At 39.6% G+C, this 15,192-nt stretch overlaps 1 protein-coding gene across 2 annotated transcripts in view; it reads left to right on the top strand.

Moving 5' to 3' along the window:
- Positions 1-13,140, top strand: part of mcama (melanoma cell adhesion molecule a) — a 55,298-nt gene extending 42,158 nt beyond the window's left edge. The window contains exons 8-16 of one of the 2 annotated variants that reach the window (XM_038707716.1): positions 659-800; positions 913-1,028; positions 2,751-2,892; positions 3,105-3,235; positions 3,991-4,132; positions 5,489-5,524; positions 9,624-9,753; positions 10,069-10,171; positions 11,215-13,140. In XM_038707716.1, coding sequence (XP_038563644.1) covers positions 659-800; positions 913-1,028; positions 2,751-2,892; positions 3,105-3,235; positions 3,991-4,132; positions 5,489-5,524; positions 9,624-9,753; positions 10,069-10,171; positions 11,215-11,217 — 945 coding nt within the window. In that variant the 3' untranslated portion in view covers positions 11,218-13,140. Of the gene's footprint in view, positions 1-658; positions 801-912; positions 1,029-2,750; positions 2,893-3,104; positions 3,236-3,990; positions 4,133-5,488; positions 5,525-9,623; positions 9,754-10,068; positions 10,187-11,214 lie in introns of both variants that reach the window. The other variant, XM_038707715.1, reaches the window with a different exon arrangement.
- Positions 13,141-15,192: the final 2,052 nt, after the last annotated feature.

Here is a 15,192-nt window from a genome sequence, read left to right as displayed (position 1 = left end):
AAACAAGACTTAGAGTCTACAGCCATGCTAGCAGCTCTTTGAGGCCGTGCGTAGACACAGTGACTGACTATGGGTGTTTATGTCCAAAAGCTGCAGCGCCGCTCCTGGCTCCTTCTTCTACACTTCCCCGTAGTTTAGCAGTTCTCCATCGGCCAGCGGCATGTAACTCCCCTGCTCTGCCTGGTCCCTTCCAAACAACGCTCTGAAGCCGTCGGTAATGTCTGGATTATCTCATCGCTGATAGGCTTTCGCAACGTAGCGTCATGCAAATTTCTTACTCAAGCTAAAAAATTTGAACTCCAGCGAATGCTGCAACAAACATTGCATTGACTTTGTATATAATCAAGCCGTGCGAAACGCTGGATTTTCTTTCAGTGTGAACACACTGTAAGAGGACTCCAAAGATGATACATGATTGTGATGGTTTGATTCATGTACCAACAAACTCACTTTCAGCCAAAAAAAGGAACATAAGTCTGCAGCTGTCCCGTAAGACTAACCTGACAAATCAGATGCTAATTTTGATTTCTCTTGGAAATAAAGTATATCTTAGAAAATTCACCCTAAAAGCACATCTGAGACAGAACATACAATAGTTTCTGTCATTAGTTTCACATGTTCACATCTTGGATTCAGATTACAAATGTATCTGTTGCAGAAACTAGATGTGGACTTGGAGAACAACAGTAATGTGTTGATCCTGCAATCAGTGTTACGGAAAGACAGCGACATCTACCAGTGTCGCCCCTTGGACACCGACAGCTACACCAAGGTCCAAAAGAAGGAGCTCACCGTGCACTGTGAGGAACACACACACACACACACACACACACACACAAAATCCATATATCTACCCAACCCTGTGACACTGTGTTTCCTGTGTCTTGTTTTGTCTGTGTTTGTTGTGTTTAGACTTGGACGCAGCTGTGGTGGTACCTAAAGAATCAGAAGTCATGTTTAAAGGAGAAGATCTGACTGCAACCTGTAATGCTCTGTCATCCTTGCTTACATCCACTTTCTGGTACAAGGTACATAGTACTTTTTCAATCAACACATTTCAGTATAATGCTCTGACTTTTAATTGGTCTTTGTCCAATATAGAGGACAGTACAAAATACTATCTACAACGTCTTTAATTCAGAAACAGTACGCGCCTTCAAACACTCTTCTGAATACAACCTAAAACATAGTATGAATATATTACAGTTAATAATGCTAACACATAGGGATGTGGAAAATAATTGATTCTTAGATGCATCGCGATGCGGACTTTGACGATTATGAATCAATTCACAAATGTTAATAATCGATTATCTGGTGGTTAATTGATAACGTAATGTTGACCGAATAAAAAAGGCGGAACTCGGAAATGCGAAAGTGCAGCTCCTGACTGTCTGTGGTGTGCACACAACGGAAACGTGTGGTTCTCCCTGTTCGGCACAGACAGGCGGTTGTTGATTAAATGACTGCTGCTACTAGACACATCATCAATAAAATCAATGCGCAACTAATGTTAAGAATTTTCATCTGCATACTGTGCAGCACAGTAGCGCTTAGCGTCCTCTCATCATTCTTCAAAGGACAACTACATGACAGGCGGCAGTAGGTGACGGTGAAAGCGAGCGGAGCAGAGGAAAATATGAGCACTACGTTTCAGTTTGGCAGTAAATGTACAGTGTAGTTCACAATCTGTCGTTTTATTAAAGTCCGTCTGTCGTTTTCCAACTACTGGAAGAGTGAAGACCGTTGCGCTCAATAACATCTCCTCTTCAGAGTGCGGTCTGGAAGCTGAGCAGGACTTTTTTTGCTGCTAGTTCAAGTTTGTTTGTTGTCATTCACCCACTTGTCGAGTACACAAATAAATGAAATGCCGTTTCTCAAGGCCCATGGTGGTCAATACAAGATCACAATAATCACATTACAAGAAACAAACATGTAACTACATTAGACGAGACGAAAAAGGAACAGATGTATTAAGGTGGAGTGAACGTGGTTTGGCTGGAGCGTTGTTAAGTGCGTAGTTCAACCCCCATCTGACTTTATACTAAAAACAGAGAGAAGTAGTGAGAAAGTGAGAAATAAAAAAATAGGTCAGTAATAACTCTGTAATAATCCTATGCAATGTTAGCTACATTTATATGTAGTAACAATAAATACCTGCATTTCATTACTACCTACTTGTTTGGTTTGTTACAAATACTTTGCTTTAAAAGTACCAAGTAGTCAAACAGTGAGAAAAATACATCTTTATCCTATTTGTTTTACAATCGTATCGTGGCTTCATAATCATAGTGAGGTGCCTAGAAATTCCCGCCCTTGAGGTGATGCATCGAGATATCGAATTGAATTAAATTGTTGACCTGATAATCGTAATCGAATCGTGAGACCAGTGAAGATGCACATCCGTACTAACACATTGACATGTAAAAACGTATGAGTGAAGTTTAAGTAAGTCATCATCAGCTGCAGAACTTGCAAACGTAATTCAAAACAAGACTTAGAGTCTACAGCCTTGCTAGCAGCTCTTTGAGGCCGTGTGTAGACACAGTGGTTCTTTGAGCTAAAAGTTAACGTCAGCAGCAAGTTCTCAATGACAATACTAACATGCTGATGTTTAGCAGTTGTAATCTTCACCAGGTGAGGTTAGTGTGTCAGCTAAATGGAAAGCACAGCTGAGGCTGAAGGGAATTTCTTTTACTTTTGCTGATCTGTGTGTGTGTGTGTGTGTGTGTGTGTGTGTGTGTGTGTAGGATGGACAGCAGGTGGGTAAGGGGCATACATTGCATCTAAAGGATGCCACCTATGAAACATCAGGAGAGTATGTATGTGAGGTGACTGTTCCCTTGCTGCCCGCCCTGCACACCAGCGGCTCCGTTAACATCATCGTCCAAGGTCAGTCAGCTCCTGCACCACTTCAACAATTTTACTTTACTTGTGATGCCAAATGAAGTTTCCAAATGATAGACCTTTCCTAAATTCTTTTTAATTTTTGTTAATGACATGACACTTGTTGTTGCAATGTACTGATATATTAGCGCTGTGGAAATATACATTATCCATTATTATGTGCCCAGTAAATATAGAGAGTGTGTGTGTGTGTCTAGGTGGTCCCCAGGTGGTGGGAGTGGAGCAGGAGGTGCAGCTGGAGGTGGCAGCAGGCGGGATGGTGAACCTAAGCTGTGAGGCTCAGGGCCATCCACTGCCCAGCATCACCTGGAACATCATTGGCAGCCAGGTATCCAATCTGACTCATAGCACTAACTTACTACGCAATAGGTGGCTATTAGATGCAATTCATCATGCAATATTCATGTACATGAGACCCTAGTTTATGTTGTTGACATGTAAAAATGAAATTCATAATTGTGGTGGAGTCAAACAAAACGCTTTACGCTGATAGAGAAAGCATGGGTGTGTGGGTTGATTATAGTTATTAATATGGTTTTATTTCTTACATTTGTCTGCTGTATAAAAAGTGAAATAACAATTAAGTCCTCTATGATAATATTTTGAGTGATTATCACGAAAGATGTGTACATTTTTATAGGTGCCCATGTCATTTGTCTTGTATTTTGGGTTTCCTAGCACTAAGTTGAATTGACAAAATGTTAAGTCAGACAATTTGTGGTGAAAAACACAAGGATACAGTGTGTGGTGCTAAACCAAGACATATATGAATGCATAGAAAGTCTGCAAAAATAACCAAATCAACCAAAATAAACTTGCATGATGAAGTAGGCAATGTGGCAGAAGCATCAAAAAAGTACTCCTTTACTTACATTACAGTGGTATAGTGTAATTTTACAGGTTTACAAGAAGGTCCCACCACAGTAATGGCGGCTTTTCTACTTACACCTACTACAACTGAGCTAATAGTCTTTATAGTTTTGTTAGTTGTGAGGACCAGCAGTGTTTTGAGTTTACTGACGTAAAAATAGAAATGTGCATGGTGTTCTCTTTAATAAGGTGTTTGTGTGTGTCTCTCCACAGAACTGGAATGAGGTGGTGAACAAGGCAAGTGGACACATGACTCACAGCGTGGTGTCAGTCAAAGTCACCTCAGATATCAGCGCTGTGTGCAACGCTTCCAGTGACATGGGCACTGAAGGAAAGGCTTTCAGCATCAAAGCTAGTAAGAGCCTTACCTCTCTCACATCATACTGTATATTCAGGGGATGGAGAAGGAACCACATTCAGGGTTTGAAATTGTCATTAACCATTATCCAACGAAGGTTGAGGTCAAAGGCAACTGGACTTGGTTGAAGATACTAGAAGACATTTCATCACTCATCCAAGAGACTTCTTCAGTTCCCAGGAAACTGAATAAGCATTTCCTCTTGGCCTCAGATGAAGATGCCAACGATGTTCGTTCAGACTGGCCACAGGTGGCTCTAACGACCATGACGACTGTCGTTACCACAGCCAGGAGCACTAACGATCCTAGCTAACGATTCCAGAGGTTAAATAGTTGAGTTTCCCTACCAGTCAGTCAGAACTGAAGAAGAAGTCTCTTGGATGAAGGACGAAAAGTCTTCTAGTATCTTCAACCAAGTCCAGTTGCCCTTGACCTCAACCTTTGTTGGATAACTATGACCTGGATGACTGAGAATCATCACAGACGTCATTAACCATTATTTTGTAATCTTCTAAAATATGTACCAACAGTGCTAGTTTGTAAAAGTGCTCCGTTATAGTTATATTCCAAGCCTTCACAACACTTCAGCACATAACTTTCAAAACTTCCAACATGAGGTGATAAAATATTAATAATAGCAACAACTTAAACTTAGAAAAAAGCTTTTCCCCATTGTGATGTGGGGCAAAAGAGCAACAGTACCCAAAGAACCACAGTAATGTCCATAAACAGAAAATGTATGGACATTACTTGCTTTTCTTTACTTACAGTGTGTGAGACAATAGGAATTAAATGAGAGTCCCAACATAACGTTGAACTTCATCAAATAGGCTGCACAATTCTCTATAAATAATAACTATATATATGTGTAAAATGTATTAGAGCATGTCTCTTACAGTCATTATGGTCATTAATTAAGGCTTTAGCTACAACATCCATCCCTGATGTAGCTTGTGATAAAACAGATCATCACTTTTCATCTCACCGCTGTTCTTCAGCAGTGACATCACTGCCTCCACTATGGCTCTTTATGTAACTCCTCCCATCATATTTGAATGAAGCAAAATATGATGAAAAGATATTTACATGACAAATAGCCATTTTATCCCCTTGTGACTCCTGTGGGGTCCAGACCCCCAGGTTGGGAGCTGCTGCTTTAGCAGATAGATGAAGCCAGTATTGTTACGTATTCTGTCTGAAAAAAAGATTTTTATAAAACCCTATAGTCAGCTCCTTTCCCCTCACACCAGAAGAAAATGGGATTGTTTGTAATTACTAAAGCAGCTGAGAACAAACTAAATATGAAAAGTGTGTGTGTGTATTGAATTTAAGTGTTGTTCTACTTGTTCACAGTTCCCGGAGTCACCTCAACTGCTCGCTTCTCTCCGGGTAAGATTGTTGTCTACAGTCTCTTCTTGTTAAAGACGCCTCTTTCCCTTTCGCTCTGCTCTGTCTCAATGTTCACGCTTAAGACTAACTTCTGTCTGTGACAACGAAGAGTTGGAGAACTATATGCATTATTTATGATTTTACTCTATACCAGGATTGTCTTTGGTTTGCTAGCAGATCTTTGGGATGGCCTGTGGGCATACTGAATATTCTGTTTGATACAGAGGGAAAAATCATAACACCAGTAAATTCAAGCACGTCAACAGTTATAATGATACTCGGACCAAACACTCGTTAGTGGTTAAAACATTATTTATATGTCGCAGAATATTTTAAACAAACAAAAATAAGTAACAAAACAGTGTCTCACTTTTACTGACTTTTCCAGACAGGCTTGTGTTTTATAGAGCATTTTTACACACCAGGTAAAATTGCAGTGAAGTATGGAGAGGGGCAATATTATGGGATAATTTTCTGACTTTATCTGAGTAGTCACTTCATACCATTAAAATCTTCACTAGCCTGTGGGGAATACAACTTGCAAATAAAGAGCATTTCAGAGAGTCCCCACTCATGCACAACCATTAAGAACAACATTAACAAACAAAAAAATGTCTAGAGTGCTGTGTTGCTCCCCTAATTGTTTACTGAAGTTAGTAGGGGGTCCTATTTAAAAACTAGTACAGTCCCTCAGAGTAGAAGCTTCCTACACACACTTAACAAGGAGTGGAAGATATACTTAATTAGAATTACACTCACTGTTTTCTGACTCAGAGTAAATAAATGACGCCATCTTTGTCTGTTTCTCCGTTTTTGTGGATTCAACATATTCAAAAGGCTGATCTGGATAATTCAATGCAGGAAATGCAATCTGGAAAATAGCATCACTTATAGTGTTTCACACATGAAAGACGCTAAGAATAATTTTGGCCCAAACGGGTATGGTAAATATGACAAACAAATATAATTAATTAATTAAATTGATAATAAGTTAAAAGATGGTTAATCTCAAAAAGGTTTTGTGTCATCTCTAGTCGTACATTTAGTCCAGGTTGAAGAGAACATTCATTTACGATCCAAGGAGAGAGAGAGAGATCACCAAAGTATTAAACGTTTTTGCTCTTTTTAAATTTAAAATTTTCACACCATAAAGTACCTATGTCAAGTCTGGAACAATCTTGGATTGTGATCTTTCAGGGTTGTGTCCAGATATCATATTTGTATAATTTAACAGAAATTAATAGAAAAATCCTCAGAAGAAACGAGAATATTTCAGACAAAAACTGTGGGTTGGTATGCTGCAGTTGTTAATGTCACACTATAGTCCTTATTTGTGACATTTTGACATGTCATAGCAGTATTTGCAGAGTTGTAAATAATGGGTGAATTCCATGTAGTTGTTTCAGTTTCTCCAGCTGTCACTATCACAATAAAGCAGTAAAGACAAAAACCATATAAAAAAAGATATTCTTCTCTTCCACCTCCTTTTAACGTGAACTGATCAAAATCCCTGTAAAATGAAGTCTCAGCTGTACCAAAGGCCAAAGAGCCTCGGTCACGCTAAAGAAGATGCTAAAGAACATCCACAGGCTTTCCAAAGCCAGTAACTAATTAACTACACCAATTTTGTACTTTTAGCTGAGAGACTTGATGGTTTTGTATAAAAGAAATAGCTATTTCATTCTGTTGTGTGGTTTTTGCTTTCTCTCTGATTTAGTTTTTTGTTTTCAAACAAACACACATAGTTAGGATAGTTCACTGGCAAAGTTAACTTCAGGTGTTGAACAGTGGGTAAGGTGGAGGTTCAGAGGGCTCCACTATAGCTGCAGCATCACACCATGGAGGGGGTGGAACCTTTAATTGAGCCAATATATAATCATATAATACATAATACAATAAAATTGAGATCAAAGAGGACAATAACAATCTTAGGTCTGAGATGCTTTGACTGTTGAATTAAATAAAACATTGTATTTGATTGTTATTATTGTGTTAGTAATAGTAAACTGGTTTTCTGCAAATCTATCATCACCATCACTGACACTCATCTTTGCTTAGAAACATGCTGCTAGTTTGACAGCAGTAAACTGGAAAAAAAATGTTTAAAATAAATAAATCTAGGAGCATACACCACTGCACAAATATGTCTTGGTGAGTATCTAATAAGATGCATTTATTAATAAGAAGAAGTTGGATGTTTGTGAGATATGCACTACAATAAAATATGAGTTACTACAGGAAAGTATTAAAATATTGTAGCGATGTTAGAAATTAGAATTAAACAGATGAATTAAAAATATGTTAAAGACACTGCAAAGTCACTAAACCATACCAGATGCATACTCAGTCGTGATAAAAGTACTATACAGCGCTTAAAATGTTAAATTGAGTTAGCATATGGTAGTAGTTTTCTTTTGAAATGTTACTTGTTCATACTGTTTCCCACCAGTGTGCTGCTCACCTCTTAACACAAGCTGAACCAGTGCAGCCTCTTTTGTTTATGAAAAAAAGGAAACCTTCTTTTCATTCTGCATCGATAATGTAATCGAAATAAAGTCCGTTATTAAGCCAATGGGTCACAGAATAAATTACATTTTTCTGCAGTCCTGGCACTTTAATGACACTGAAATATAATCAACATCATTTCACGCTTGACTAATTATTTCTTATGCATGAGGAAATGGACTTTGTTGAATAAGCCACTTAAGGAAAAAAATCATTTAAATAATGTTTGCAGGTATAGAATAGATGTTTCCTTATCCCTATTTTTAAAAAGGTACTCCAGTCGTTTAGTATTGCACTTCCATAAAGTTTGGGGACTTGCAAGAGACAGATTAAAAAAGAAGAATGGCTGAAATCAACGCAGTACAGGCAGAGCTATTCTGACGTTTAGCCCCAAGCTCCAAAAACATTGGATCCTACACTTTAAAAAAACCAAACATCAGCATGTTTTTGTTAGACTGTTCCTGCCTGGTAAACATCCCACGTCTTTCAAACTTCTCACCCGCAAATTGTATTGCAGGGTTTCTGTTATAAATTTGTATCCTCTAAACCAGTGGTTCTCAACCTTTTTTGGGCCAGCGCCCCCCTATCCATTATCCAGGTCCCTTACCGCCCCCATCAAAAAAGATGTTTGCTATTTGCCCTAATATTTGTTTAATTGTTACTATTAATATAATAATAATATTTTACTACATGTCCTCTACTGCATTATGTTACTGATTCGCTGGAAGTATCCCCTCGACTGTCTAATAGACAAAACTGAATGAGACGAGGAGGTGCTCATACTGGGGGGAAACGAAACTAACCAACAACACCTGTGATCAGACAGAAAGCTCACGAATAATTCCACACACACTAACTTCAGCACCTCTGATAAAGTGCCACTTACAATCCCCAACAGAGCAAGATAGGGCTTCAGTTTTTAATGTTACATTTTTATAGCCTACTGAAACTACAGTATATATCCGCTTTGGCACAAACTGTCTGCGACTCACAGCGCGAGGTGGGTCACGTCACTCGCTGGTGACGAAGCAAAGCTTTCAGGGTGAGTCCGACAGCGGATATTCCTCTTGTAAGTGTGTAACCACTGCAATAACAAGACGTTCGCGGTGTATTCCTCAGAGAAATACACTCTTTTCCACCAAGAGAGCGTCAGTTTTCCAGAGTTTACACAGTAAACGCCATGTGGGTAAAATCTTAGAGATGATACTTTGACTTCCCGTTCCCGTGAAAGCAGCACAAAGCTGCACCACATGTAGCTGACGGAGAAAAAATACAGTCTCGTCCAGTCGCAGTGGACTAAACTGGCAGGTTTTAATGTTGCTGACCACAGTTTTTTGCAAGTAGTTTAAAGTTTAAACTCGTATTGTTCCAACCAACAAACCCGACAAAGCTCCTCCATAGATCACAGAAGACATCAGACTGAGTCATTCTCCACAAGACCAGTGAACTAAGCTTTTACGCTTTTACACCGTCACTGTCGTTTGTGGCTACCAATACGGTTGCATGCCACTGCTGTCAAAGTAATTGGTATTACTAGATGTACTGACACTAACGTGACTGGTCTCTCTGTCTCTGTCTGTGTGTGTTTGTGTAGCTGAGGGCAGTGGGGTGATCATAGTGGTGATCATACTGTGTCTGCTGCTGCTGGCCATCCTCGGCAGTGTTCTCTACTTCCTGCATAAGAAGGGAAAGATCCCTTGTGGACGCTCAGGGAAACAGGAGATGTGAGTACTGTACTGATATGTCTGGTGATTATTCTGTATTTTTCATATAGTGAACAAATCTCAAGAAAGACCAACAATAAATTGATCCTACTGTATTGCAGATGTATTTCACTGTATTTTTGGTACACCCAGGATGTCGATGCATGAAACGATGTATAAAACAAACTGACTTAAGACAACCTTAAACCTGGGTATAGTGACCCAACCGATGTGAATGTTGAACTTGAGCTTGTGTTGTAATGATGCCCAGTCCCACTGCAGTTACCCAGGCCTTTGTCAAATTCCACACGTAGCAACCCTTGTTTCTGTCAACAGCACCAAAGAAAAGACCACCAAAGATGACATTGTCGTGGAGATGAAGACCAACACAAAGAATGAGGACACCGTCCTCCTAAAAGCTGTCAACGGAGACAAAAAGGTCCGTAATGACCAGGTAACTATTGTGGTGGGTGAATATGATGTCATTATTTCACAATATAAAAAAGCCTCAAAACTTAAAGACCTGCTAGCGTGCCCTAGAGGCTGCAGTGTTCACAACACACTACAACAGACTAATTTGTTCTGCTTAAGTTAGCAAGTTGTGGATCTAAAATGTAAAGTTTGTCCTGAGGGAGGTGCTAGAGAAAAGCTCATGTCAGGAAATGCAGAGCTGGCTCATTTACATGGTCAACATCTCCAAAGAAGCTGTTTTAAATTTGGATATGTAATGTAGTTGGGGTAATAGCCTTGGCTTTTGCATCAATTATTTAATGGGTATTAATAAACCCGCACCCTGCTAGCATTCAGAAAACAAATTCTGATGGTATGAGAATTTCTGGACGTGCTGCAAACAGACAGTAGTTCAAATACAGATGTGTTTGTGACTTAAGGGGATACTTCCATGTGTTTAAGGATTATCTCCACTGCTTTGATGCTGTTTTCTCGGCTGTTGGCTAAAATGGCCTCTATTGGTAGTTAGCAGAATTAATAAGAGAATGTTGATGGTTTTAAATTACCTTTCACAGAGGCCTGAAAGTAGCCATTATTTGCTTGTTGTGCATCAAGAATATATGCAGTACAGTGTGTTACAGGTATTACATTTAACACAACTATTACATTAAATAAATTCCTGTTTTTATAGAAGCAACATGAAATGAAAAGGAAAATTTGCTTTTGTGTTCAGTACAAGGAAAGGGTGCTACATACAAAGAGTTGTAAACAGAACATCAGTATGGACGTTTCTGCAAAACTTTGGATTATGCTCAGAGAACATTATGCTGCGTTTCCAGAACTTAATTAATTTTAGTGATTATACTGTTATTATTTCTGATAGTAATCATAACCAAAATTACACCCAAGTGGTATTAAATGGGAATTTCCCTTTAATTGCACATCAAACCTCGAGTTGTTCATGATGAGCATTTGTGTCCAGGCAGTGTGTGAAGCTGGTGTTTACAATGATGTCCTCCTCTGTCCCTCCAGTAAAGACCCTGATGGTTCAGCAGCGTTGTGCGGCAGGAGGCAGGACACATGAAGCCAGCAGTCGGTGTGTGTTGGAGCAGAGGAGGCAGTAGATGCTCCCACTGATATGAAGACCTGCAGGGAAACACCACCTTACAGTCCGGACGTTCCCCCATTTGCTTTGTTCTAAGCAGTATTCAGTAGATTTAAACACAACCTCATTCATATACAGACATTACATAAACACTTTGTCTTACTATCTTCGTGGGGAACACTCACTGACATAATGCATTCCCTGACCCCTTACCCTAACTGTAACCTAATTCTAACCTAAACCGTAAAATCAAGTATTAACCGTCAAACAGCCCTTTAAACTTGCAGAGTTCAGCATTTTGGTCCACACAACGGTGGTCAGTCCCAACAAGTATTGTAAAGCCTGGTTTTGGACCCCCGAACATTGTAAAACAAAAACACAAACACAGGTATGTATGTACAGATGTGTATTTCCTGTTGAATGAATGTTCGCTTCCTGGACATTCAGTTTCTCCCATTTGTTTTGTACTATTTCCTCAAACTGCGTTCAGCTCTCAGCTCTTGTTCAGCGTGTGTATGATGGTGTCTCGTGTGCATCATCAGCTTTTGTTTTTTCTTTTGTTGTTTTTTTATGAAAGTGTATATATTATATATATTTTGTTATTTAAGATATTTTGGCACTCAGATTTTCATTTCACGGTACCCTCTGGGTCATGTGCATGCTGATCCATGTTCATGGGTCCAGGTGAGTTTCAGGACAGGATATGATGTCAGACCAAACACTAGCTGCTCCTCTGTGGCAGCTCTTTACCGTTGACCTGAAGAAGTGTTCGAGTGTTTGTGCATGTTTGACATGTTTACTACAGATAACACATACAGTACTGCTGACCATTCAGTATAGGTTTTTGTTCGTTTCTGTACAGTTTGAGGATCTTTTAACAACATTAATCGCAGGCATGGATGTTAATCTCTGTGATGGATTACTGAACTCCATCAAGTCTAAAGTTTCAACGTGTTTTTTAAAAACGTGAAATAAATGTAAAGCAGTGGTTGTGGAAGGTAGAAATACATTGAATGTCTAAGTATAGCTCTCTCCAGTTTATGATGTATCATCACTGCATTCAAGTCACAGAGCTAAGCATCAGAGTTTTTTTTGGAAAAAGAAAATGTGATGATCTTTGAGAAAGCTGTTGCCTAACACTTCGTGTTGTTTTGTTGAAGGTGTTTCCAGGCTTCTTAAAGAGTCTTCTGCAACAACCAAATATTCCATCCGCTGTATTTTTAACCCATTTTCTAATATGAAACTGTATTTCCTTAAAACAATGACCAGATATGACACATCACCTTGCTCTCTTCTGTATGAAAATATTTATCAAGAACAATCGACAAAAAAAGAATTCTAAATTTTATCCACAGTTGTGACATAATGCCAGTCATTGCAGAACTGAAAGTAACATCTGGGTCTGACTCATGTTTTTTATTCTTGTGTACTTTCTGGACACCATCTTAGGAAAATGGGTTAAAAATATTTTATATTGTGCAGTGGGTGGCATTTAAAAAAACATCCTGATGGGTAAAAAAAGCTTTTGAGGAATTTTGAAATACCTTTAGAAGTAAGAGGGGGGTTTTTTTTGTTTGTTTGTTTTTAAGACCTTCTGGTTTTGAGACACAAACTGGAGCTATTCTACAGGATGCTTAGATGGTCAGTGTGCCTGATTTATAGTAAACCAGCTAAAACATGCAACAACACTGCTATGCTCCTTTAAGGGCCCGTGTTGTGAATATGTACTGATAGCTCACTGTGTATAGGTTATTGTGACGAACATTTTGTTGCTGCGAGCGCCACATTGCCCAGATGACTTGCAACATTAACAAAGTAGTGATTTTTTTTTCTGTTGTCTTTTTTTTTTTTTTCTCCACTGAGTTGAGGTGTTAATAAGTTAATAATCCAGGTACAGGACGTCCTCAGGCGAGACGTGTCCTCATGTGCAGTGTGACGCGGTTATTATGGTTTAGAGAAGCTGCACAAAACCATAACCCCAACCTTCTCTGATGTGCAGTCAAACATTTCTGATTTAATCTGGAAATCTACACCGCGTCTTTTCAGTTTAATTCAACTTTAAATACACCATCTTTTTTGTTGTTATGGATTTTTCGCCTGTGGGAAAACAAGTTTTTCTAAATGTGTGTAAATTACGTACCGTACATGTGATTCTTTGACGCTTGCATTTTGTTTTATATTTTTTGCAAAAAAAATAATGCCAAATAAAAATGTTTCATTTAAAGAGAGACTGTTTTTTCTATCATTGTTTTTGCAGAGGTATGTAGGAGTAGTTCTTTTGCCAGAAGGTTCAGTATGAAGCAGAACCGCTGTGTGCTCTGTTAGCGCCTCACAGACCCACAGCGAGGAGACAGGAAGGAGCGCTCCATCCAAACCGCTGTCAGCACGAGCTGGAAATGACTCCAACAGTAGCTCAGATTTCCAGCTGGAGTCTGGATGGAGGAAGGACAGAAAACACAGCTCACATCTGCAACAAATTCAAACGCCTCGTAGCTGCCCATCGTGCAAAACAAATCAGCCACTCTCAATTTAGCGTAAAGTGTACAACCCCAGGTGACAACATGTTTAAAAAGTTTTAGGAGATACTGCAAAGCAAACGTGAAGCATGTTTCTTGCTTCTTTTATTTTGGCTTACATTTGCTCAAATGCATTGCTGCCTTTCAGTTTGTTTTTTTTTATAAACCAATGAGTGCTGGAGATTTTCAAATTTTACTTAAACTAAATTTGGCTTTAAATAACCAAAGGTGCTGCTCTTATGCCTATAAGAAACTGGCACAAAATGGCAAGTATTGTTTTATTCTGAGGTAGCCGTTTACTACTCAAAAAAGTTTGTGTCTATCCACCAAGCCTGCCTGCCCGAACCAGTCCTACCCGGGACTAACCATCTTACCATCCGTGTGTTCTGTACTGATCTCAGAGCCGCTGAAAGAAAATGGCGAAAAACCAAAGCCCCTGCCGACCTTAAGGGCTACCAACTGCTCCTATCCTCCTTTTCAACAAGGATCAGTGCTGCCAAAACTGCGTTCTATAATGACAGAATAAGCAGTGCCACTGACTCAACGACATTATTTTTCCACTAAAACGCTACTAAATCCTCTTCCACCCACAAACTTGTCTGATACCTTTGCTGCCTTCTTCACAGGAAAAGTGCCGGCTATAACTAGCCAATTCTCTAAATCTCTCAACCATTCTGTTCCCCCCTGGTCAGCTCCAACTGTGTGAGCTCGGCACAGGAAAACCTATCATGTAGCAGTCCTTATACATGTTTCCCTCCATCTCCCTCGGGAAATGGCGCAAAAGGCTCAGCGCCAAGGCTAACATGTAGCAGTCCTACTACATCCTCTGCCCTCCCAGGACAATGGCACTTCACTCTCCTTATTTACTCCTTTCATGGAGAACGAAGTATCAGAATTACTGACCCATAGCCGTCCCACTACATGTCCACTGGACCCGATTCCTACGAATCTCTTCCAAGCCATATCTCATACTGCGGTCCCGGCAATCACTCATGTGATAAATACTTCTATGGCTTCAGGAATCTTCCTGACCACTTTCAAAAGGGCTCGGGTTATACCCTTGCTTAAAAAGCCCTCACTCGACCCAACTCAAGTTGAGAGCTATCGGCCAGTTTCTCTTCTACCACTTTTATCCAAAACTATCGAACGGGCAGTCTTCAAACAGGTCTCAAAATTCCTCTCACGGAATGACCTCCTCGATCCATGTCAATCTGGTCTTAAGAGTGCCCACTCTACTGAAACAGCTATTCTGTCTGTAACAGAAGCCCTAAGGTCAGCTAAAGCTACAGAACAATCCTCGTTCTTATCCTGCTTGACCTATCAGCTGCCTTTGACATAGTCAATCACACGATCCTCCTATCCACACTCAGCAATGGGCATCTCAAGTAA

This window comes from Micropterus salmoides, unplaced genomic scaffold (assembly GCF_014851395.1).
Source record: "Micropterus salmoides isolate LMB-PRFRI ecotype aquatic unplaced genomic scaffold, ASM1485139v1 Ms_hic_scaffold_9, whole genome shotgun sequence".
NCBI classification, from domain to species: Eukaryota; Metazoa; Chordata; class Actinopteri; order Centrarchiformes; family Centrarchidae; genus Micropterus; species Micropterus salmoides.
Note: the sequence above shows the minus strand (reverse complement) of the source record. Positions and strands in the feature narration are given on the sequence as shown.